The sequence below is a fragment of the Phascolarctos cinereus genome, unplaced genomic scaffold, assembly GCF_003287225.1.
Source record: "Phascolarctos cinereus isolate Bilbo 61053 unplaced genomic scaffold, phaCin_HiC Scaffold_3;HRSCAF=262, whole genome shotgun sequence".
NCBI lineage: Eukaryota > Metazoa > Chordata > Mammalia > Diprotodontia > Phascolarctidae > Phascolarctos > Phascolarctos cinereus.
The window spans coordinates 239,184,574-239,207,691 of record NW_027555736.1 but is presented as its reverse complement, the minus strand read 5'-3'; the positions used below and the strand labels follow the sequence as shown (position 1 = coordinate 239,207,691).

The 23,118-nt window shown below is 37.4% G+C and overlaps 1 protein-coding gene across 1 annotated transcript in view; it reads right to left on the bottom strand.

Moving 5' to 3' along the window:
* Positions 1 to 23,118, bottom strand: part of LRRC9 (leucine rich repeat containing 9) — a 143,832-nt gene that overhangs the window by 73,090 nt on the left and 47,624 nt on the right. The window contains exons 13-17 of the mRNA XM_020986480.2: positions 15,276 to 15,408; positions 13,736 to 13,858; positions 12,922 to 13,037; positions 12,066 to 12,278; positions 2,228 to 2,347 (exon numbers count right to left, since the gene is read on the bottom strand). Coding sequence (XP_020842139.1) covers positions 2,228 to 2,347; positions 12,066 to 12,278; positions 12,922 to 13,037; positions 13,736 to 13,858; positions 15,276 to 15,408 — 705 coding nt within the window. The remainder of the gene's footprint in view (positions 1 to 2,227; positions 2,348 to 12,065; positions 12,279 to 12,921; positions 13,038 to 13,735; positions 13,859 to 15,275; positions 15,409 to 23,118) is intronic.

The following is a 23,118-nucleotide window of genomic DNA, read 5'->3' as shown; positions in this document are numbered from 1 at the left end:
TCTATGCAGATGACTCAAAGATCTAGCCCCAGACTCCTTCTTGAGCATTAGTCTCGTGACACATTTCAAACTAAATGATCTGGAGACATCGAAAACTCAAAATGTCCAAAACAGAACCCAACTTTATTGCTAGATAACCTCTACTCATACAGTCATGACCTTAGTTCAGACCTTCATCTCCTCTCATCTAAACGCTTATAATGGCTTACTGTTTCCCTGCCTCGAGTCTCTCCCCCCCAGTCCATGTTCCACGCGAGCAGCCAAAGTAATTTTCCTTAAGTGCAGATCTGACCATGTCACTCCCCTATTCAACTAGTTCCAGTGGCACCATATTGCCTGATACGATATAAGCTCAGATTAATTTTTCCTTCAGCCTCTCTCCTCTCCAATCTACCCTCCACACAGCCTATTTGAACTATTTGAACATGCCATACCCCCACCCCCACTCTCCTTCCGGCATCTCAGCCTCATCATCTCAGCATTGATGTACAGGAGGAGAATGTGCCATCATGGATAATGCTGAGATTATGAGGCTGAGATGCTGGAAGGAGAGTGGTGCCTTTGACAGAAATGGGGCATGTTTGAAAGAGATGAACTCCAGGGCCTCTTCAGTATGTCTAGGATGGAACCCAACCTCCCTTCCAACGTGGCCTAATCTATCCTTCCAGCTATAGGGGATGCTATCCCGCTTCCTGCACTGTATGTCTCAGCCAGACGAGCCTTCTCTCCTTTCCTTGTGCCCGGCATGCCGTGTGTCCCCCGTGTGCTGTGCTGCACTCCCTTTCACTTCCACCTCACAGACGCCCTTTCTTCCTCCAAGGGCTGCACTGTGTAGGGAGACTTTCCTGACCCTTCAACTGCTAGTGCTCCACCTCCTCACCACTGCATGCTTCTTTGGTATTTCATCGGTACGTACTTAGATATCTCCATGCTGTCTCTCCTGTTTCAACGTCAAAGTCCTCGAGAGGAGGGATCTTTTCACTTTTTGTATTGGTATCTCCAGCACTTAGCACAGTGCTGGGAACGTGGTAAGCGTATGTTAGTTCACTCACTGCTTGACAGCCTCTTTTGCATTTCCCCCTCACACTCAATCCCTCCTCATCTCTTGCCTGGACTACTGCAATAGTCTTTTAATTGGGCACCTTTCCTTCAGCCTCTCTCCTCTCCAATCCACCCTCCATACAGCCTATTTGAACTATTTGAACCTGCACACCCCCACCCCCACTTTTCACTGAACTCCAGTGTCTCCTTAGTATGTTTAGGATGAAGCCCAACCTCCTCCATTGAGCATTTGAAGCCCTTGACAGTCTAGCACCCAACTACCATTCTAGACTTACTCAACATTACTCCCCAATCATATAATCTATAGTGGAGTCTAATTGCACTTCTTGCTGTTCCTCATACAAAATATTTGCTCTTCTGCTCCTGTGCCTTGGCACAAACTATCTTCCATGCCTGAAGGCACAGCTTCTTCATATTTACCTCTTCTTCATACTTGAATCCTTAGTGCCTAACATAGTGCCTGGGACAGAGTTAAGTGCTAATAAATATCTGTTGACTGAATTCCTACTTTGTTTTATCACTCTGCTCAAGCACCATTTACTATGTGAAGTTTTTTATGATCTACCCAGCTGCCAGTACCTTCCCTCAATTTTGAATCAAGCCTATGATAAAGAATGAAAAAGTGATAAACTAGAAGAAATATGGTTAAAGTAGAATAATGAACCTATTGCACATATGCACAATTTCCATCCACTTGCTACTTCAGATCTCCTTATAGTCACCAGTAGATGAGATCTATGTCAATATGAAGGAAAGTTAACATGACCATGTGAAATCCAGGTAGAAAAGATAAGTCAGAAAAGAGGAAACAATAACAAAGAGATAAAAATAACATTGACAGTCATGAAGGAGATAATGGATGGGATATGACAAATGGGAAGGAAGGGAATGAGGAAATAGAAGAGACTTTGGAAGCATGGAGTCTAATTCCCTCATTTTGCAGAAGAGGATAGAGAGATTAAGAAGTTAAGTGACTTACCTGAAGTTACACAGATATTAAGTGTTTGAAGGCAGGATTTCACCTCAGATATTCCCTATTCTAAGCTCAGTACTCTTATTACTCTATTACAATTAGTTGCCCAAATTTACACACATAATTTGGTTATTACAATGGGATGAATTTATTTCATTTAAAGAAAGTAATATCATAAGAATGATTTCTTACCAAATAGTACACATCATCTAAGCATGTAAATTCATTAAAGCTGATGATAAGTTTTTGGAGCCCTGTTAATGTGGAAAGATCCCTCAGTTTATTCAAGCTGTTTCCATGCAGATTCAGACTCTAGAACAATAGTAAAAAGAAAATTAAATACTATAAGAAATTTAATTATATTGAAATTGTTATTTTCTATTATATTAATAACCAATTATTAAATTAAGATTGAGGTTTTTTCTTTCTATTTCCTCATTTAGGGACCAGCCCTTGCAGGTCATTCAGTCTGTCTCTAAGGGACATCACTATCCCCCAGATGTGCATTCTGCAATCTTGGGCAAGTCCTCACTCAACTAGAAGACTTTACAAGCAGAATCTAATCTAGGTGAATTCTTGCCCTTAAGAAGTAAGTCTATGCCCTGCAGCCTCCCTATTGTGATCATAGCCCAGCTTATGAAGGAGAAAATCCACCAGAGTGGTCTGGGTAGAGATGGATGTTGATACTCTAAATGTGATATCTTTGCCCATTGACCAATAAGTAGACATACTATTGGAGGAAAAAAAAATCATACCAATCTTGACTTTCTTGCTATAGATGAGACGGCAAGAAGGCCAGTGTCTCTGAATTGTAGAAGATGTGCAAGTGTGTAGTAAAGTGTGAGAAGAATAAAAATGTAGGAAGGAGTAATTATAAAGAGCTTTAAAAGCAAAACAGAGGATTTTATATCTAATCTTGCAAGTATTAGGAAGACACCAGTTTATTAAATGGAGGAGTAACATGGTCAGTCCTGTGCTTTAGGAAGATCACTTATATATCTGAGTAGAGGATGGATTAGAGTGGGGAAAGATTTCAGGCAAGGAGACCAATGAGAAAAATATTGAAATAATCTAAGTACACGGTGATGAGGGTGTCAGAGGAGAGATGAGGGAAATACACAAGAAGTTATGAAGGTAAAATCAACAGGGCTTGCCATTGTATGTAGGGGTGAGAGGGAGAAGTACAGCATGGCACCTAGTTGAGTCTGAGTGACTGGAAGGTTGGTGGTACCTGAGACAATAACAGGGAAATTAGGAAGAGGGGAGGGTTTGGGGGGAAAGATAATGAATTAAATTCTGGATATGTTGAACTGAAGATGTCTCTGGGATATCCAGTTTGAAATGTCCAAGAGTTAGACATGTGACACTGATGGTCAGAATGGAAGTTAGGGATAGATAAATAGAACTGAGTGACTTGCTTATGGGCCCACAGACACATGTGTCCTAGTCAAGACTTGAGCACAGGCCTTCCTGTCTCCAAGCTGATGTTCTATCCACTACATCATATTGCCTGTCACAGTGCAAAAATGCGGAATAATATATGAGCAAAGAGACTAAAGCAAAATATTAAAATATTATACATTATTACCACATTAGATTTGTACCAGAAATGCGGGGCTGATTCAATATTAGCAAAAGTATAAACAGAACAGACCATATTAATAACAAAATCACATGATTATCAATACAGATGAAGCTTTTAACAAAATGAACCACCCTTTCATGATAAAAAGTTACAAAATATAGGAATATATGGATGATTCCTCAATATGCTAAAGAATGTCTATCTAAAACCAAAAGCTAGCTTCAATTGCAATGGAAAAATGCTTAAGATCTTCCTAATAAAATCAAGGGTAAAGCAAGTACTGCTTCTCCAAGTACGCATGAAATAATTCCCCTGAAAGAAGGGAGCTCACGATGCTCAAGATTTTCACTATGCATGGTTTGGGAGAATAGGAAATTTTACCATGTGAAATTTGGGGCCACTGAGAAATGGGTGGAGCAGACAAGGCAGAGACTGTTCAAGGAAGATCTGAAGTCCAAAAGACTGAAATTGCCAACCAGAGCCGAACAGGAGAGATAATGGACTTTTCCCCCTTGGTTGCAAAGGCAAGCATCTTCTATCTTCTCCACTTTTCTCTCCCCTGTTTATCTTCTCCTTTTCTCCCCTAGAGTTTTCTATTCCTTTTTACGCATATCTTTTGTTTTACAATGGTATTGTTTTCTGTTTAAGCTTGATTCATTAAGATAAAAAGGTTTATTCTCTATTGTTTTGATAAGTAGGACTATAAGCACAAACCAAGTATATTGTACCCTCCCACCCCCCTGTAGCTTAGAAAAGTTCAGTATATCTCACAGAATATGTACCCTAAAACTCCATTTATGACTTAGTGGTCAAGGAGAAAACCTGGGGGCATATTTTATGAACTGTTTATTCTGTACATTTAATAAATACACTATTAGAGGAAGCATTGGTTGGCCCCTGGAGCCTTCTTTATATCTAGTCCTCAAGATTACAACCCTGTCTTTCATTTGTATTGTCTGTAATGAACAGATGTGGTGGGTGGGAGAGAGAGAGAGAGAGAGAGAGAGAGAGAGAGAGAGAGAGAGAGATGAAGGAATGGAGAGGGAGCAAAGTTGACCAGAAAAAGTCCCATTCCAACTATCCAGGAGACACAGTCAGGGTGGTCTGTGAGGTTTCCAAGATGACTCTTTCTGGTTGGAGGAGTACAGGTGAGGAGGAAACAGATATTTGGGTATACAGCCACACCTAGAAGCTACACAAGTGTGTACATTGTCACTATTATTCAATATACCTCTAGAAGTAGTAGCTATTGCAGCAAAATAAGATAAGGAAATTGAGGGAATAAGCATAGGCAAAGAAAAAACAAAATCCTGGGCTGTTTTTTTGGTTTTTTTTTTTTACAGATATAATAATTTCCTTAGAGAATCTTAGAGATGAATCTAAGAAACTAGGGGAAGCAAAATCAAGGGGGATGGGAGCAGAACCAAGACAGCAGATTAGAGGCAACCAAGCCAAACTCCCTTAACATTCTCCTCCAAACAACTTTAAAATTACATCTCAAATCAATTTTGTAGTAGCAGAGCCAACAAAAGGTCAGAGTGATATTCTTCCAGACTAAGAAAACTTAGGAAGTCAGCAAGAGAAGTTTATGATACCTGGGTAGAGGCCTGTCCACAGCTCACAAGTGTGGCAGGAGCAATACTGGTTGCACCAGCAGCAGTTTTGGGAGCTCTCAATTGAGAGAGAGGAAGGGCTGATCCAACATTAGCAAAAGTAGAAACATAACAGACCATATTAATAACAAAATCACATGATTATCAATACAGATGAAGCTTTTAACAAAATGAACCACTCTTTCACGATAAAAAGTTACAAAATACAGGAATATGTGGATGATTGGACAGCTGGTCAGAAAGTGATTAGAGGGAACCCTTTGCTAGCACTGGATATGGCTGGCACTGTTTGACATATGCAGCTCTGGGTTGTAGATTGCAGGGAAGAGAGGAGTGCTAGGACTAGCAGCTGCAGGGGATCAGGGGCCCTTCCTGGGTAAAGACTAGGAAAGCAGTGACCACACCTCTCTCAGGATCACATCACTTTGGAAGCAAAAATTTGCAGACATCCAGAACTAGCTCTGAAAATAATAGCGCACACACACACACACACACACACACACACACACACACACACACACAAGCCTGAAGCTTGAGACAGTGTCTCCCCACCCCCAGGTAAACACAGCCCAATTTTATCATAAAGTTAAAAGTCAAGAAATATGCTGAAAAAATGAGCAAACAACAAAAAAAGAGTCTGACTATAAAAAACTACTACAGTGACAGAGAAGACCAAGAAATAAAATCAGAAGAAGACAACATCGTGCACACAGCTACTAAAACAAACAAACAAGCAAAAAACAAAAAACTGCTAATTGGATCCAAGCCCAACAAGAATTCCTGGAAGAGTTAAAGAAAAAGGTAAAAGGTGTAGAGGAAAAATTGGGCAAAGAAATAAGAGTCATGCAAGAAAAGTTATGAAAAGAGAATTAATAGCTTGGTAATAGAGGCACACAAAAAATACTGAAGAAAACACTGTAACAACCAGAATTGGCCTAACAGTAAAAGAAGTGTAAAAATTCAATAAAGAAAAAAAACTTCTTAAAACGCAGAATCGACCAAATGGAAATGGAGGTACAAAAATTCACTGAAGAAAATAATTCTGTTTTTTTTTTTTTTTAGGCAATTGGGGTTAAGTGACTGGCTCAGGGTCACACAGATAGTAAGTGTCAAGTGTTTGGTCTGAGGCCGAATTTGAACTCAGGTCCTCCTGACTTCAGGGCCAGTGCTCTATCCACTGCGCCACTAGCTGCCCTGAAAATAATTCTTTAAAAACAGAATTGGGCAAGTAGAAGCTAATGACTCCGTGAGTTATCAGGATACAAGAAAACAAAGCTGAAAGAATGAAAAAGTAAAAGAAAATGTAAAATATCCCATAAAAAAAAGTGACCTGGAAAACAGCTCAAAGAGAGATAATGTAAGAATTATTGGACTACCTGAAACCCATGATCAAAGAAAGAGCCTAGACATATTTCAAGAAATTATCAAGGAAAACTGCTCTAATATCTTTGATCCAGAGGGTAAAATAGGAATAATCTACCAATCATCTCCTGTAAGAGATCCCAAAATGAAAACTCTCAGGAATGTTATGGGTAGATTCCAGAGCTCCCAAGTCAAAAAGAAAATGCTTCAAGTAGCCAGAAAGAAACAATTAAAATATTGTGGCTCCACAGTCAGGATCATACAAGATTTAGCAGCTTCAATATTAAAGAAGAGGAGGGCTTGGAATATGACATTCTAGAAGGCAAAGAAGCTAGAATTACAATCAAGAATAACCTACCCAGCAAAAATAAGTATAATCCTTCAGGGCAAAAAATGGATACTTCATGAAACATAAGCCAAGACTTCCTGATGAAAAGACCAGAGCTGAAGAGATAATTTAACATTCAAACACAAGACTCAAGAGAAGCATAAAAAGGCAAACGTGAAAGAGTAAAGGACTGAAGAGCTTCAATGAAATATTTTTAAAACCACATATATATATATATATATATATATACATATACATGTATATGTACACACCCACACCTGCACTCACACTCACATTCATATATATGTATATGTGTACATGTACATGTATGTGTATGTGTATGTGTAGATGTATATGTATATGCATATACATACACACTTTTAAAAACCAAAAAAGAGAAAATCACAGTTTCATACACAATCATCTTTTCTGTGTACATTGCAAGGTCAATTATCTGCTGGTGTATGTTAAGTTTACAAAGAAAAGAAGGAATGTTAAAATATATATATTTTTTAAAAAGAAAAATTGGACTAAACTAAGTGCACATAAAGGCAATCCTTGTAGGGGAAAAAACAATTCTGGGGGGAACTGAGGGATCAATTCTCAATACATATCACAGAGAGGAAGATATCAGACTCATGGAAAAATCACAGATGTTATCATATAAATATAGAAAATATGATTAATTACTAACACATGTCAATTTTCCCATTCCTACCAAATTTTTATGAGAATAATTTACACACACATATCAAAGGGACTCCTTGATGAAGTTTTGAAGGGGGACTAGGAAGGATCTTATAAAATATTTTGCAGGAGACAAGATATAATCACACAGTTCTCTAAATGGTTCACCAAATACAAAGTCCCATTATATTTACTGTTTGTTGATTATTAAAAAATTGATTTAGCTGCATAGAATGATAGCTTAAGCCTTTCCTACAAGAAGATGCCTACTATATATACAGGTCAAAATCATACAAAACTCCTTGAAAGGTGTAACGATGGAGAGAACTTTTTTCTAAAATGATTATTAATATTTTGTGAGGCATAGAACATGGAGATGAATGCTCACCAAGGATATTTTCCACAGTCAGAGGGTGTATAACACCAAGTTCAAATGGAAGAAATATCTGTGAGCTGTGCAATCTTTCAGATGCTCTTGTTTACAGATGTTATTGTGCCAATTGCCTTAAGCTCTTTAACAATGTGGAGTCATAAGGCTCTATGAAATACATACAAATGAGATCCAGAATTATTCAAGAGTTAGACATAATTATCTATAGAAAAAATCAAGCTGATGAAAAATACCTATTGTCCAGATTGTGATAGGCAGGCAGATGGATAAAGTATAGATCTACTCCACTAGTGTATTACCTACTCATCTACCTGTCTGTCTGTCTGTCTATCATCCATCTATCTATCTAATATGTCTTTTTAATATTTTGGACAAAAATTGAAGTTAGATAATGAAATAAACCCAGAATTGAACAGTTCTGGAAACAGCAGTGTTTTAAAAGACCTCCAGCTTCTTCCTCAAACAAAAGTCTATCTCTTTAACACTAATATTCTTTGGATGGTAATTTTTGGCTGCAAGTCATGGAATGCCACAATCACTGAAGAACAGAAGTTTCTGATTACCAAAAGGGCAGACAATGCAGAAGTGTATGGTTGGTGCAAATAGCTTTCAATGTATTACCAAAGAAGGGTTAAGCATAGAAAACAATAAAAAAAATATCATCAGAGAAGAGAAGCATATGACTTGAAAAAGTGGCAGTTTAAGTCATAAAATGAGATCAAGGGATACTCAATGAGCAGTGAGAAGAGATCTGGAAGAAGAACCCTGCTAGGTTGGATTAGATCTCTGTGGAAGGTTTACGGGACGATGTGGATAAGACTCAGGTGTGGACGAGATAAGAAGTTGGATATAGTTTGTGATCTGTACTGGTGAAAAGAGCATTCATGTGAATGGAATCAAGTCCACTACAGAACTGAAGTAATTCACAGAAACCATCCACCACAGCATGGCGTGCTTGGAATCTCTGATTTGGCAGAGGTAAATCCCATCGAAATGAAGTCATAGGTCATTACACGTATATACTGAAGTATATATTTAGATGTATAGATATGTGTAAGTATATACTGAAGTGTCATTTTGTAAACTTAGGAACTATATAAATTTACTTAATCTATTCTTATTGCTTATGAATACATTCTTATTCGTATTTTTAAAAGGTATTCCTGACAACTGTGGTCCTTTTTGTTTTGAATCTCTGTTTTTGAGATATCTTGAAAATCGACGTAAGTGCCAACAAAATTGTGTCACCTCCAGCACAGATTTCTTTAGTAGGTACAGTAGCGCTTTCCAATTTCATCTCCTTAAGTATCGTTATCAAGTATCAATACTCATTAAGTGTAACTAATTATTATTAAGTGTCATTGAAGAAAACAATGACATAAAGAGTTCTTTAGTCAGGCTACTGAATAGTAATCTATAAGGCAGCAACTTTAGGAGCTCTCAGCACACAGACTGTGGTGGGGGGGTCAGAAGGAGATTATACTTTCTGGCACAGGGTGCAGATCCCTGTTGTATTGCCCATGCACAGTTCCCAGTTGCAGTCCGGGGTGAAAAGAACACCAGTGCACTGGTGCTTGCCACACAAGGCATGCAGGAGGCCTAGTCACAGACCAGGGTGGAGAGGAATGCTTGTGGGAGCTCACTGGAAAGTGGGGACCTTTGCCTTAGGTATAGGGCAGAAAGGCACTATCGCTTGCCCAAGTTGCATTTACAGGGGAGAAAGAGCAAAACAGACTTATGAGGAGAGACAGAGTAAAAAGAGAGAAAAGGATACACAAGGGGGAAATAGAATGGAGAGAAATACACAGTTAGTTATCATAACTGTGAATGTGGATGGGATGAACCCACTCATGAAACAGAAGTGGATAGGAGAATGGATTAAAGAGCAGAATCCAACAATATGTTGTTTACAAGAAACACATTTGAAGCAGAGAGATATATACATCCAAATTTTTAATGGAAAAGTTAAAAGAATTACAGGAGGAAATAGACAGTAAAACTATACTTAGGGGGGACCTCAGCCTTCCCCTCTCAGACTTAGATAAATCTAACCAAAAAATAAACAAGAAAGAAGTTAAGCAGATGAATACAAGGAGAATACTTATCTTCTGGAGCTGAAATCTGGCCTTAGACAGTTATTAGTTATGTGACCCTGGGCAGGTCACTTAACTGTTTCCTCACTTTCCTAATCTGTAGAAGGAGCTGGAGAAGAAAATGACAAACCACTCCACTATCTTTGCCAAGAAAACCCCAAATGGGGTAGTGAAGAATTGGACATTGGCAGTGAAGAAATGAATGAAAAACAACTGAACAACTGAAAAAGTGCAGATGCTACATTTTTATTAGCACAGACCAGTTTATCAGATTAGCACTAAGGAGATGAAATATGTTTTAGCAGAAGAGAGAACCATAAGGCCAGGCATTGGGTACCAAAAAGTAGTCTTAAGGTATTGTATCAAAGAGAAGAATCTTGCCAATATGGTTCTTGGTAGGGTACCTGGGAGAGGAAAATAAGGATGCTAAAGAGGGAGGGAGCCACCTAAGACAAACTTTGTCTCCGTCAAAATTGGCCTGAAATTTTCCATGAAATTTGTATTGTTTCCTGTGCAGTATAGTATTTTATTTTTATGTCACTTACAAAGTACACTACAACACAGAAAAAATGGCATAGATCAATTTGCCATAGTGAAGCTATAATTTTTAGTTTTTAAATGTGTTGGGATAACATAAAATTAACTATTTTGATTGACCTATTTATTCCATCCTTCTCACATTTCATCTAAAATCAGAAAGTTACACTGCTCTGGTTGAATTTGCAGTTGTGAATATTCAATACTTGTTTGCAGAAGCTATGGTCTCTAAAAATTATTTCTGAAATTCTTGAGAAAAATTCCAAGTCTCATGATTTTTCAGGAGCATATATGCATTTAATTTTGAAAGAAACTTGGAGGGGTATCCCTCTCCACCTTGAGTTGTTTGGTCATTTTTCAATTGTGTCCGACTCTTCATGACCACACTTAGGGTTTTCTTGGCAAAGAGACTAGAGTAGTTTGCCATTTCTTTTCTCCAGCTCTTTTTACAGATATGGAAATTGAGGCAAATAGGGCTAAGTGACTTGCTCAGGGTCACATAGCTAATAAGTGTCTGAATCCAGTTTTGAACTCAGAATGAGGAATATTCCTGACTTCAGGCCCAGAACACAATCCACTCTGCCACCTAGCTGTCCATCCATCTTGAGTACCATAACTCAACTCTAATGAAGTATCAATTAGATGTCACAAATGAACTGAGATGTAGTGAATAGAGTGCTGAATTTGGAATTAGGAAATCCTGGGTTTGAATCTCAAATTACATATTTACTATTCCTGTGGCCCTAAGCAAGTCACTGAAACCTCTCTAGGCCTCAGTTTCCCCATCTTTAAATGTAGGAAGTTAATTAGATGACATCTATGGCCAGCTAGCTCTGAATCCATGATCCTATGATCCATCCCTGAAGTCAAAGGTATTAAGTGAGGAACACAGTTGCCTTTCCTTTTACAGTCCTACGACTTTCATAGACACACACACACACACACACACACACACACACACACACACACACACAGAGCTCTCTGCCAGAAAGGTAGAATTTAGAATAATTTTGTTCATAACAGTCTCAAAGTAAAACAGAATTGTCTGCCATTCGCACAATGATAGCTTGGTCTGTAAAGCTGAAACTTCTTCATAATATGCTTATTAATTATTAAGAGTAGCTTGTATCTGTTCTGGATCTATGTATTAAATAAATTTAATCTACTTGGTTATTATATTATATATTGTTATGTTATATATTATATTATAATATATTATATGTTATATATAGGATGGAATCTATTTTGTCCTCCAAAACCCTTCATCTCATCTAGAAGTCAGAAGGTTAAACCGTTCTGATACATATCGCATAAAACTTGGTTCCACCACTCCTGGTTCAAATATATTATGAACAAGATCTAGATCTCAAATGTCAGATGCTGATTCCAAGTTCTTGGTTCTGGACCTCACTTACAATTTTTAACAATACTCACCACTATTTGGCTGTAAATATTGGTCTTGGCAAATGAAAGTATTGCTTTTTCATCCAAATTATTAAGTTTTGTTCTAGACTTTACCCTGGGCTCCATTTCTATAACTTCCTCATCAATTTTCAGGTCATGAGACAACATTGATCCATCTAGATTTTTTTTTGCTCCTTCTGCAATAACATTGTTGAGTGCAGAAAACAAAGAATGAGTCTTGACCTAAACAAAGAATATTTATTAAAATATGTTTAAACATTAATTTATGTGTAGTACTATTTTTTGAACAGATGAAATAGACATTTTGAAAGACAATTAAGTTTTTATTAATGGTATAGTAGGTAAGTCACTTAATACAATGAGTCTCAATTTCTTCATCCATAAAATTAAGATAACACCTATAGTATACCTCACAGGGTTGTTCAGATTAAAAGTATTTTGTAAATCTTGAGACACTATGTAAAATTTAGTTATTATTAACAATAGCAACCTAATAGAGGGGAATTTTTAGTTCTGAGTAACAGTATTTCTGATTATGAGAATCATGGAAGTCATCAACAAAAACCAACAAGTCATCAACAATGAAAATAAATTAAAAAATCACCCAAAAAAATCAACAAATGATGTTGAGCTTCAGTTACTAGTTCCCCTATTTTCTTCCCATTGTTTACATATAAAAACTTCAGGAGAATCCTATTATAATAGCTAATTATTGTATTGGGTCTGGTATAATACATAGATAAAATCACATCCTTGAAAACCAACAATTATGCGTATTCTACCAACAGTTGAATAATTTAGTTAGCTCAGTATCCTGTATCCCCAAAGAGTTCTATTGCATTTGAAAACACAAAAACACACATACCAAAGTTATATACTCAAATTCAATGATGTACTCTGGCAGGACAAGGTCATGATCGAACACAAACCACTTGCTCTGCCGAAGGTTGCAGTTACAGTTTTTGTGGGACATTAAGGAGCCTGACGTAAAAAGACCACAATTTCAAAACAGAATAGATTTTTCCATTTCTATTTTATAAATAGCAAGAAAATATTAAATACAAACATATAGTCTCCTAAAATAATGTAGGCATTTTTCTTTTCTCTTCACCAACTCACCCAACATCCATAGATAGCACTTAATTTTTACTGTTTTCTAATTCTCTGTATCCCTAAAGTCGCCTTCCTCACTACCATGATTAATGGTGTTTTATTCACAAATTTTTAAAATTGCTTTACTTTTTTCTTGCTTGTATTCCATATTTTTTTACTTTCCTATCCAATTCTTCACATTTTTTTTGCCAGATGTACAGTACTTTATACATCTTTCATGTATAGTACATGTACAGTACAAAGTACATAAAAATGTACATCAAATCCTTTATTATAGCAAATGGTATTTTGCATTCCTTGATGATGTCATTACTTTCTTCTCATAACTCCACACTTCTAGCTTAGGTACATGAAATACTGTATACATGTAATAATTGGGGAGAAGAGAGATAGAGAAAGAGGAGGAGAACAGAGTTGAAGTGCATACGTTGTGAAGTAACCCATTTTTTATGGAAAAATTTAAGTTCTGCGAAAAGTGGGAATTAAGGAGTTAAAAACACAACACTAAACACAAATATTCAGCACTAAGAAAGATGAAATCACAATACCCATGACAGCAGACATACTTAGTAAACATTTCCGAGGCATGAATACTGAATTATACATTGGATAGTTGACTTTACAGATAGAATCTTGTTCACGAGCCTGAGTGCTATGTCCAGGAAAAACTTTTGTCATTATGAGTATGCCTAAATGTGGAAAAAACATGAATACTGTTACTCAGTACATAATAATAATTTCATAATGCAGTTTTGCTGCTCATGCTTATGAAATAATATTTTTGCAAAATTTCCCATGACTAAATAACTCCAAAGCTTTTTAAAGAATAGTCAATGAGAACAAAAAAAATTTAGGAATACTTCACCTTAAAAAATGTAATCAAAATAAGTAAAACTTTTAGTTAATTGGGTTAATTTCTCCTTCAAAAGGGGGTTACTTTGAGTCATTACACAAATTACAGATCCAGGCAAATCATCACTGTGCATATTACTCCCTGAGATCAAGTTGGGAGTTTGTGGAATATAATATAATATGTACTACAGGTATCTGGATTAAGCACCTTTGGTTCTCTCTTATTGTGATATAAGTGAGGAAATATGACAGAAAAGAAATGGCAGTTAGTAATGTTATCTCAAGAGAAAGTAATTCTCTGAGTTTAAAAAAAGATAGGTTAACATTTGGTTTTTGGCTATGCTGTGACTGGATAAAGAATGTAAAATACACGTGGTCCAGCTTAGTTCAGATCACCTAGGCAGAACAAAGGAATAAACAAATGAATAAAGAAGACTTTGTTTTTGCCACTCTTACAACATTAAAATAAAAAGGGCTAAAGTGAACAGGCAGGACCTAAGAGAATGTCAGGTAGTGCAAGGTGGAATAATATAGGAAAAGCTTGCCCATCACATATCTTAATCAGTTCCTGGACTCAGTCTTAGGTTATGGGCGCTAGAGAATAGTGGACCTAAAGTGTCCCCTCAGACTCCTGAAGAATGGTTTACAGATTGCTTTTCTCAGATTCCAGGCTATAAGGCGAAGGCTGGTGAATTACTTCATGGACTACCACATCAAAAGCTCAGATATCTCAAAATATGTCAATTCATAAAGCAACTGATATCACTTCAAATATGTCCATGGCTATATCTGGGACTATGAGGAAATAAACAGAGCCTCTGTAGACTATTTTCCAGGACACCTGTCTGGTGACCTGGATGACACCTGTCTGGTATCCTAAATGATTCTACATAAATCATCAAAATTTAGGTGATCTGGCCATTTAAGCAAGATGTTTTACTGTGTACTTTGTTAGGCCACTACAACATGGTCTGAGATACCCATTTTTCCTAAAAATTTGGCATGTGCTTATTTTGTTCTTCTGTTGTCCATTTATGTTTTATTTTTAAAATGAATTGAAGTAAAAAATGGAATTCTATTTATATTGGATGAAATATTGGAATGAAGATCACTCCATTTAAATCATACACTGAAATAGAAAAGAAATTGAATAGGTGAAAAGGTATAAGAATAAAATATAATGGCTTTTACGGATTTTAAAAAAATTTATAAATAAACATAACTCAAATAAAATGTTAGCACCATTTACATTACCATGCCTGTACATTTCTGGATCAAGAGAGTTTTTCTTTTCATCCTTGATTTGTTTCTGTATAAATTCGATTCTGGGACACTCACACAGACTGAGACTGTTAGCAAGGATTACAGCTTCTTTTTTGTGAGATGACTGTAAAGATTAAAACAAGGTCTGAGTATGTTCCTTTTACTGACATTTCTTCAATTTCAGTATCTTTTACATAATAATGCTTCTTGCTTCATGTTAATGGTATCTATGAAGAGAAGCACATTTGTAGCACAGACTTATTTGAATGGGATGGAAATCATACAAATGCAATTTTATTTTGCAAATGTGTAATATACAACAAAAATTATGTGAAATGTTCTAATGGATCATAAAAATACATTTGTCAAAAATTATCTGAGGGAAATAGATTTCTGGAAAAATAGTCAAAATAAAGACTGATATTCTATATAACAGGTACAATAACAATATAATTTTTCAAAAATCATTCCAATAAGCCTGCACGTGATGCTATTTTTTAAAGAACATAGGTCTTGTGAGGATACATTATTGGATTGACATGCCAATGAAATCTCTTATTTGTAAAACTAACTGAAGAGTATACTTCAAATTTATACACTATTCCTCAAGCCCATAAAATTTACTATATTAACAATATCTTACTGTATTAGACTGTAATATTCTTGAGGAAATGGTGTGGCTTTTCATGTTTATATATCCATCATCTAGCACAATGTCTTATAAACAGCAGATATTTAGTAAATAGACAATTAAATGCATCAAATCTCCACAATCTGAAAAGCATTTTACAAAATGTACTTCCCATAAAATTCAATTGAACAGTTATTAAATACAATGCAGAGCAAGGCAACTTACTAGTTCCTAGGGACACAAAGATTAACTGATACCTTTGAGGAGTCCATGATCGTTTCATAACGGTTTTTTAAAGAAAATGAAAAAAGTATAATTCAATCTGCACTTAAGAGTTTATCTGCTTTCTCTCTGGAGAAAGATAGCATTTTTTTATCACAGAGTTAGATCACTGTCTTGATCAGAGTAGCTAAGTTTTTCACAATTGATCATAATTACAATATTGCTGTTACTGTATTGAATGTTCTCCTGGGTCTGCTCACTTTTTCACTTTGCATTAGTTAATGTAAGACTTCCCAGGTATTTCTGAAATCCACCTGCTTATCATTTCTTATAGCACAATAGTGTTCCATTGCATTCATATACCACAGCTTGTTCAGCCATTTCCCGACTGATGGGTATCCTCTTAATTTCCATTCTTTGACACCACAAAACAAGCTGCTACAAAATTTTTATAAAGGTGGGTCCTTTCCCCTTTGATCACTTTAGGACACAGATCTGGTAGTGTTATGGGTGTCAAAGGGTATACATAGTTTTACAGCTCTTTGGGCACAGTTCCAAATTGCTCTCCAGCAATGGTTGGACCACCTTAATAAATGTCATCTTTATTTGTTAAGAACCTGTTCCTAAAGAGGAGACAAAGTCTGCTCAATACCTTTTGAAACACTCCCTAGGTTGTTTCTAAGTGAACATTTTAAAAAAGTGCAATAAAATGTTCTTTGACAAGGTTTTTCTGTTTATGTAGAATGGAGAAATCAGTATACTGACCATTTTATTCATGTTCATGTGGTCAAAATTACTTATCTTTCTCCCCCTGCACACAAATGCCTCAGGTTGTAGTTGGCTCCTTTTGTCAGTGTCCTGGGAAATAGCCCCAGGGCACTGAATAGCCCTGTCCAGTGGTTCAGGATAAAGGTAGAATACGAAATGAAGAGTGGAGCACCTAGCCTCAGCAAAAGTTTTGACATGAACAGGAGATATTAAAAGTGGAAAGAACACAGTCTCTGTAGTCAGAAGAACTGGGTTTAAAATTTACCTTTGTGATGTTTGGAAAAATCACTTAACCTATTTGAGCTTCAGTTTCCTTCCTCATTTATCAAATAAGGGGTTGCACTAGGTGGTCTTTGAAATCCCTTCCAGCTATACATCTCTAATCCTGCTCGAGCATTGAGAGTGAGACACAAATGAAATTGGCAAGTATTTACCAACATAAGCTACCATGAGCCTACATAGAGCTGAGGAAAAAGATCTGCTTGTAGGGTACAAGAAGGCAAGGCTCCTTTTGCCCCTGAGATCCCTCTTCAATGGGAGGGCTTGGTTTCTGGGGACCAGTGCACCACAGAAGCCTTTATAGGAGTGGAGGCACACCGGTCTAGAGGCAAACTTTTGAGTAGTAAACATACTCGGAGTAGTTCTCTGCCTCCCCCAGGTTTGTTAGCAAACTTGTCCACTGGTAAAGATAATGGGTATCATCTGCTATAAGCTGAGGAGAATAAAAGAACTGCAAAAGGAAAGAGAAAGAGGTTTGTGATAATGACTACCACCTGGCTAGTATTTGAGAAAAGCTATAGAATTGTGGCCAACAACAGGAAAAATGGCTAGAAGTGAGAGTTATGGGAATTAATGTTGAGCAAACAGAGGGCTGAGGAGGTGAGCACCAACATGGAGGAGGCAATCATGACTACTCCTTGATAAAACCCAACTCAGGGTAACACTGGAAAGTCATTTGGTAGACACAGAGCTTTTGTAACTTGTAAGTAAATGGTTTTATGTTTGTAAGGGGAATTGGTAACTACTTTTTTTTTTTGGAGGGGCGGGAGGGTGGGAAATGGACGGAAGTAGGAACAGGGCTCTCAGATATTGAGGATCTCAAATCACCTAGGTGGGAAAAAAACGAATCAAATAAGTTAGAAGCCTCAACCAAAATATTCCTAGGCTTTTTATATCATGAAAGAATCTGTGATAAAATGTTTATACCTGTAATACACTTTCTTATAACTTGCTATTTAATATAAGAAAGGGGCTTTTGGGGGCTCACATTTGATATTTACTATGTTAAAGGGAACCCCCTGACTGGAAATGCCCTCCATTAATGCCTTCTACTTTGCCAGTTAAAGTCCTCAGCTGAGTGGCTCTCAGTCAATGCTTATGAAGCTCTCTGCTACTCTTCTCAGGTATCTCAGTTGACAGCTAAGTTCCTTCCCTTCAGGCCCATAGCACCAGAAGGTCCCAGAAGCCCAGGAAAACATGAGGTCTACTCTTTGAAGTCTGCTGTTTTCATTACTTCTCTATTGTTCCATGAGTCTCTTTATTCAGTAACCATCTAACTTATGGTGAGAAACCCATTTCAGTTCTCAGGTTTTAACACATCCTTCTACACAGGCAAATATTCCCAGGACTCTAATTTCTGGGAAAAAAATGGAGAAATACTACAGTGAAAAAAGTGTTCTAATATTCACATATCATGTTCCTTTGTTTTATACAAAAAGCAATAACCGGGCTCACTAGAGAAGGCTCAAAAGACTTGTGACTTTAGTACCATTTCACTCCAGCAGTAGAGACTTCTCTCTTCCACATCTACTGTACTGATGATTGCTCTTTTATCCATTTTCCCTTTTGGGGCATCAATAGTTTACTTAAACAGAGCTGGTTGGCTCCATTTCTGGCCACTTTTGTTCTTTATCTAGTTTGGTATCATTTTTTATATCTGCTCTAACAAGACAGTGTTGCTGTCCTGTTACATGAAAGGTTGCTTTGGGAAATGATCCCTATGTTGGTAAATGTTAGTTTTCTGTCAGTTAAAACACAATCAGTTTCTTTTGTGTGATGTTATTTGGTGCTTGTCAGGTACAGTGCCTCATAATTCTCTTCTTTTTAAAAAAAAATATAAATTTATTTATTTGTAGTTTTCAACATTCATTTCCACAAGTTTTTGAGTTCCAAATTTTCACCCAGTCTCACCCTCCCCCACCCCAAGATGGCATGCATTCTGAATATCCCTTCCCCTAGTCTGTCCTCTTTTCTTTCTCTCCCCACTTCTCTTATCCCCTTCCCCTTCTGTTTTTCTGTAGGGCAAGATAGACTTCTGTACCCCATTTCTTGTATTTCTTATTTCCTGACAGCATGTGAAAACTTTTTTTTTAAACATATGTTTTAAAAACTTTAGGTTTCAAATTTTCTCTCTTCCTCCCTCCCCACCCACCCTCATTGAAAAGGCAAGCAACTCAATATAGGTTGCACATGTGCAGTTATGCAAAACACTTCCATAGTAGACATGTTGTGAAAAACTAACTCTATTTCCCTTAATCCTATTCTGCCCTCCCATTTATTCTATTCTTTCTTATGACCCTGTTCCTCCTCAGAAGTATTTACTTCTGATTACCTTTTCCAATCTGCCCTCCTCTTTATCATCCCCCTGCTCTCTTGTCCCCTTCTCCCCCTATTTTCCTGTAGGGTAAGACAGATTTCCATACCCAATTGAATGTGTATGTTATTCCCTCCTTAAGCCAAATCCTATGAGAATAAGATTCACTCATTCCTCTCACCTTCCCCTGCTCCCCTCCACTGTAAGAGACTTTTCTGTTTTTTTTGTGAGATAATTTACCCCATTCTACCTCTCCCTTTCTTCTTCTCCAGTATAATCCTCCTCATCCCTTAATTTTATTCTCCAGATATGACCCCTTAATCTTCAACTCACCCTGTGCCCTCTATCTATCTATCTACATACATATAATTTTTTTCCTCCAACTACCCTAATACTGACAAAGGTCTCATGAGTTATAAATATCATCTTTCCATGCAGGAATGTAAACAGTTCAATCTTAATAAGTCTCTTATGATTTCTCTTTCCTGTTTACCTCTTCATGTTCCACTTGAGTCCTGTATTTGAAAGTCAAATTTTCTATTCAGCTCTGGTCTTTTCATCAGGAATGCTTGAAAGTCCTCTATTTCACTGAATGACCATTTTTTCCCCTGAAGGATTATACTCAGTTTTGCTGGGTAGGTGATTCTTGGTTGTAATCCTATCTCCTTTGCCCTCTCGAATATTATATTCCATGCCCTGTGGTCCTTTAATGTAGAAGCTGCTAAATCTTGTGTTATCCTGATTGTGTTTCCACAGTACTTGAATTGTTTCCTTCTGGCAGCTTGTAATATTTTCTCCTTAACCTGGGAACTCTGGAATTTGGCTGCAATATTCGTAGGAGTTTTCCTTTGGGGATCTCTTTCAGGAGGAGATCTGTGGATTCTTTCAATTTCTATTTTGCCCTCTGGTTCTATATATCAGGGCAGTTTTCCTTGATAATTTCTTGAAAGATGATGTCTAGGCTCTTTTTTTGATCATGGCTTTCAGATAGTCCAATAATTTTTAAATTCTCTCTCCTGGGTCTATTTTCCAGGTCAGTTGTTTTTCCAATGAGATATTTCACATTGTTTTCTAATTTTTCATTCTTTTGTATTTGTTTTACAGTGTCTTGATTTCTCATAAAGTCACTAGCTTCCAATTGCTCTATTCTAATTTTTAAGGAAGTATTTTCTTCAGTAATCTTTTGGACTTCCTTTTCCATTTGGCCAATTTTTCTTTTTAGGGCATTTTTCTCCTCATTGGCTTTTTGGACCTCTTTTGCCATTTGGGTTAGGCTATTTTTTAAGGTGTTATTTTCTTCAGTATTTTTTGGGTCTCCTTTAGCAAGCTGTTGACTTGTTTTTCATGATTTTCTTGCATCACTCTCATTTCTCTTTCCAGTTTTTCCTCTGCTTCCCATACTTGCTTCTCAAAATCCCTTTTGAGCTCTTCCAAGGCCTGGGACTGATTCATATTTTTCTTGGAGGCTTTGGATGTAGGAGCTTTGACTTTGTTGTCTTCTTCTGGTTGTATATTTTGATCTTCTTTGTCACCAAAGTAAGATAATATAGTCTGACTCTTTTTGCGCTGCTTGCTCATGATCCCAGCCAATTACTTGAGTTTTAAACTCTTTGTTAAGGTAAGAGTCTGCTTCCAATGTGGAGAATGTACTGTTCCAAGCTTCAGGGGTTTGTACAGCTATTTTCAGAGATACTTGTAGGGATCTATAAATTTTCAGTTCTTTCAAGGTGGTATGATAAGGGGTGAGGTGTTTACTCCTTTCCTGGCCTGTGACCACAAGTATTCCTTTCTGTCCTATAACTGTGAGGAAGGGTTCCTCTCCACAGCCACTACAAGCTCCACCACCCCAGTGTTCCTCCTCACCCCAGCACCGCCACCCAGAACTGTGACCCAGATCCAAATACGGGCAAAGCAAGAGATTCCTGCCTCAGTACTGGCAAAGAGATCCCTGCAATCCCTCTCTGATCAGCCACTGGATTTCCCCTCAGTCTGTGGGCCGGAAGCTCAGGAAGCAGCTGCACCCCCCCGCCCCGACCATGCTTTTGGGGAATGAAGCTGAAACCCCACATTCCTTTCTCAGCACCGACAGAGGCAGACTTTTCCCACTGACCTTCTAAGTTGTCTTTGGCATTAGTGGGTTGAGGAGTCTGGAAACCTCCACAGCTGCCCGTGATTCACTCCTCTCCTCAAAATTCTCTTCTTGAAGAAAATATTCACAATATATAGATGTGAGGCTCTTTGACTATCTGCAAGCTTTTGGCCTCTCCCATTTTTAAATCCTAGACCATGTTTTCCAATACAATGTTATTTGTCTTTTCCTATGTCCATCTTTGTATTAGAGTCAACAAATACTAAAGCATATGCTGATTTAATTTGGAAAATCTTAAAGGGTTCTTTAGAGAATTTCTCTACCTCTTCATCCTCTTCAACAGATGTTAGTGAATAAACAGCAATTATCCTCATAGTGGTATTTTTGGAACTGCTTTATCATGCACGCTGCAATAGGAAATGAACAACTCTGCCATAAAAATCATGCTTCTTGCTTCCTTGGATTCATGATAAAACCAACTCTGCTAACCACTTTATTTGTCTCTTCCAAGAAGGATCAGCAAGCTATCCTTTTATTTAGCAGTGACTCTTTTTTTTTGTTTATTCATTTCTAGAAAGACTGATTAGTATACTTCATTTGTCATAAAAGCAAATATAGATCTAGGGCACAAGGAAGCTCAGAAGTCAACTGCTCCAACCCCCTAATTTTACAAATAAGGAAACAGAGGTCTACAGAGGTTAAGTCACTTGCCCAAGGTCACCAGAAAAGAAATCAAATTTAGAGAACTAATATCTAAATTAATGTTCACAGCTGATCTGAAAACTGTGTCATTCTTAACATCCCCTAAACCCTTTTCTACTATTCTGCTACTGTTACTATCCATCAGTCAGTAAGCATTTACAAAGCACCTACTGCTGCTAAGCACTGAGGATACAAAGAAAGACAAAAGACAGACCGCACCCCCACAGAGCATGTAATCTAATGCGGGAGACAACAAACTCACAAATATCTGCAAACAAGCCATGGGCAGGATGAATAGGAAATAATAAACAGAGGAAAGACACTCAGATTAAGAGGGATTAGGAAAAGTTGGGATTTTCACTGGGATTTAAAGAAAGCCAAGGAAGGCAGGAGGTAAAGAATAGAAGAATAGAAGAGAGAGCATTCCAGGCACGGGAGGTAGCCAGAGAAAATGCCTAGTGCCAATGAATAGTGGGTTCTGTCCATGGACTAGCCAAAAGCCAATGTCACTGGATCACACAGTATGTGGTAGAGTGTAAAGTGTAAGAAGGCTGGAAAGGCTGTGTGTGTGTGTGTGTGTGTGTGTGTGTGTGTGTGTGTGTGTGTGTGTGTACAGGTGGGTGGTGGTGGTGGTGGTGATTATGAAGAGCTTTGAATGCCAAACGGCTGTTTTCGTATTTGATCCTGGAGGTGGTAGGGGACCAAAAGAGTTTATTGAGTATGGAGAGTGGGGAGTGATGTGCTCAGACTTGGGTTTCAGGAAAATCACTTTAGTGGCTGAAAGGAGGATGGATTAGAGTAGGGAAAGACTTAAGGCAGGCAGTCCCAC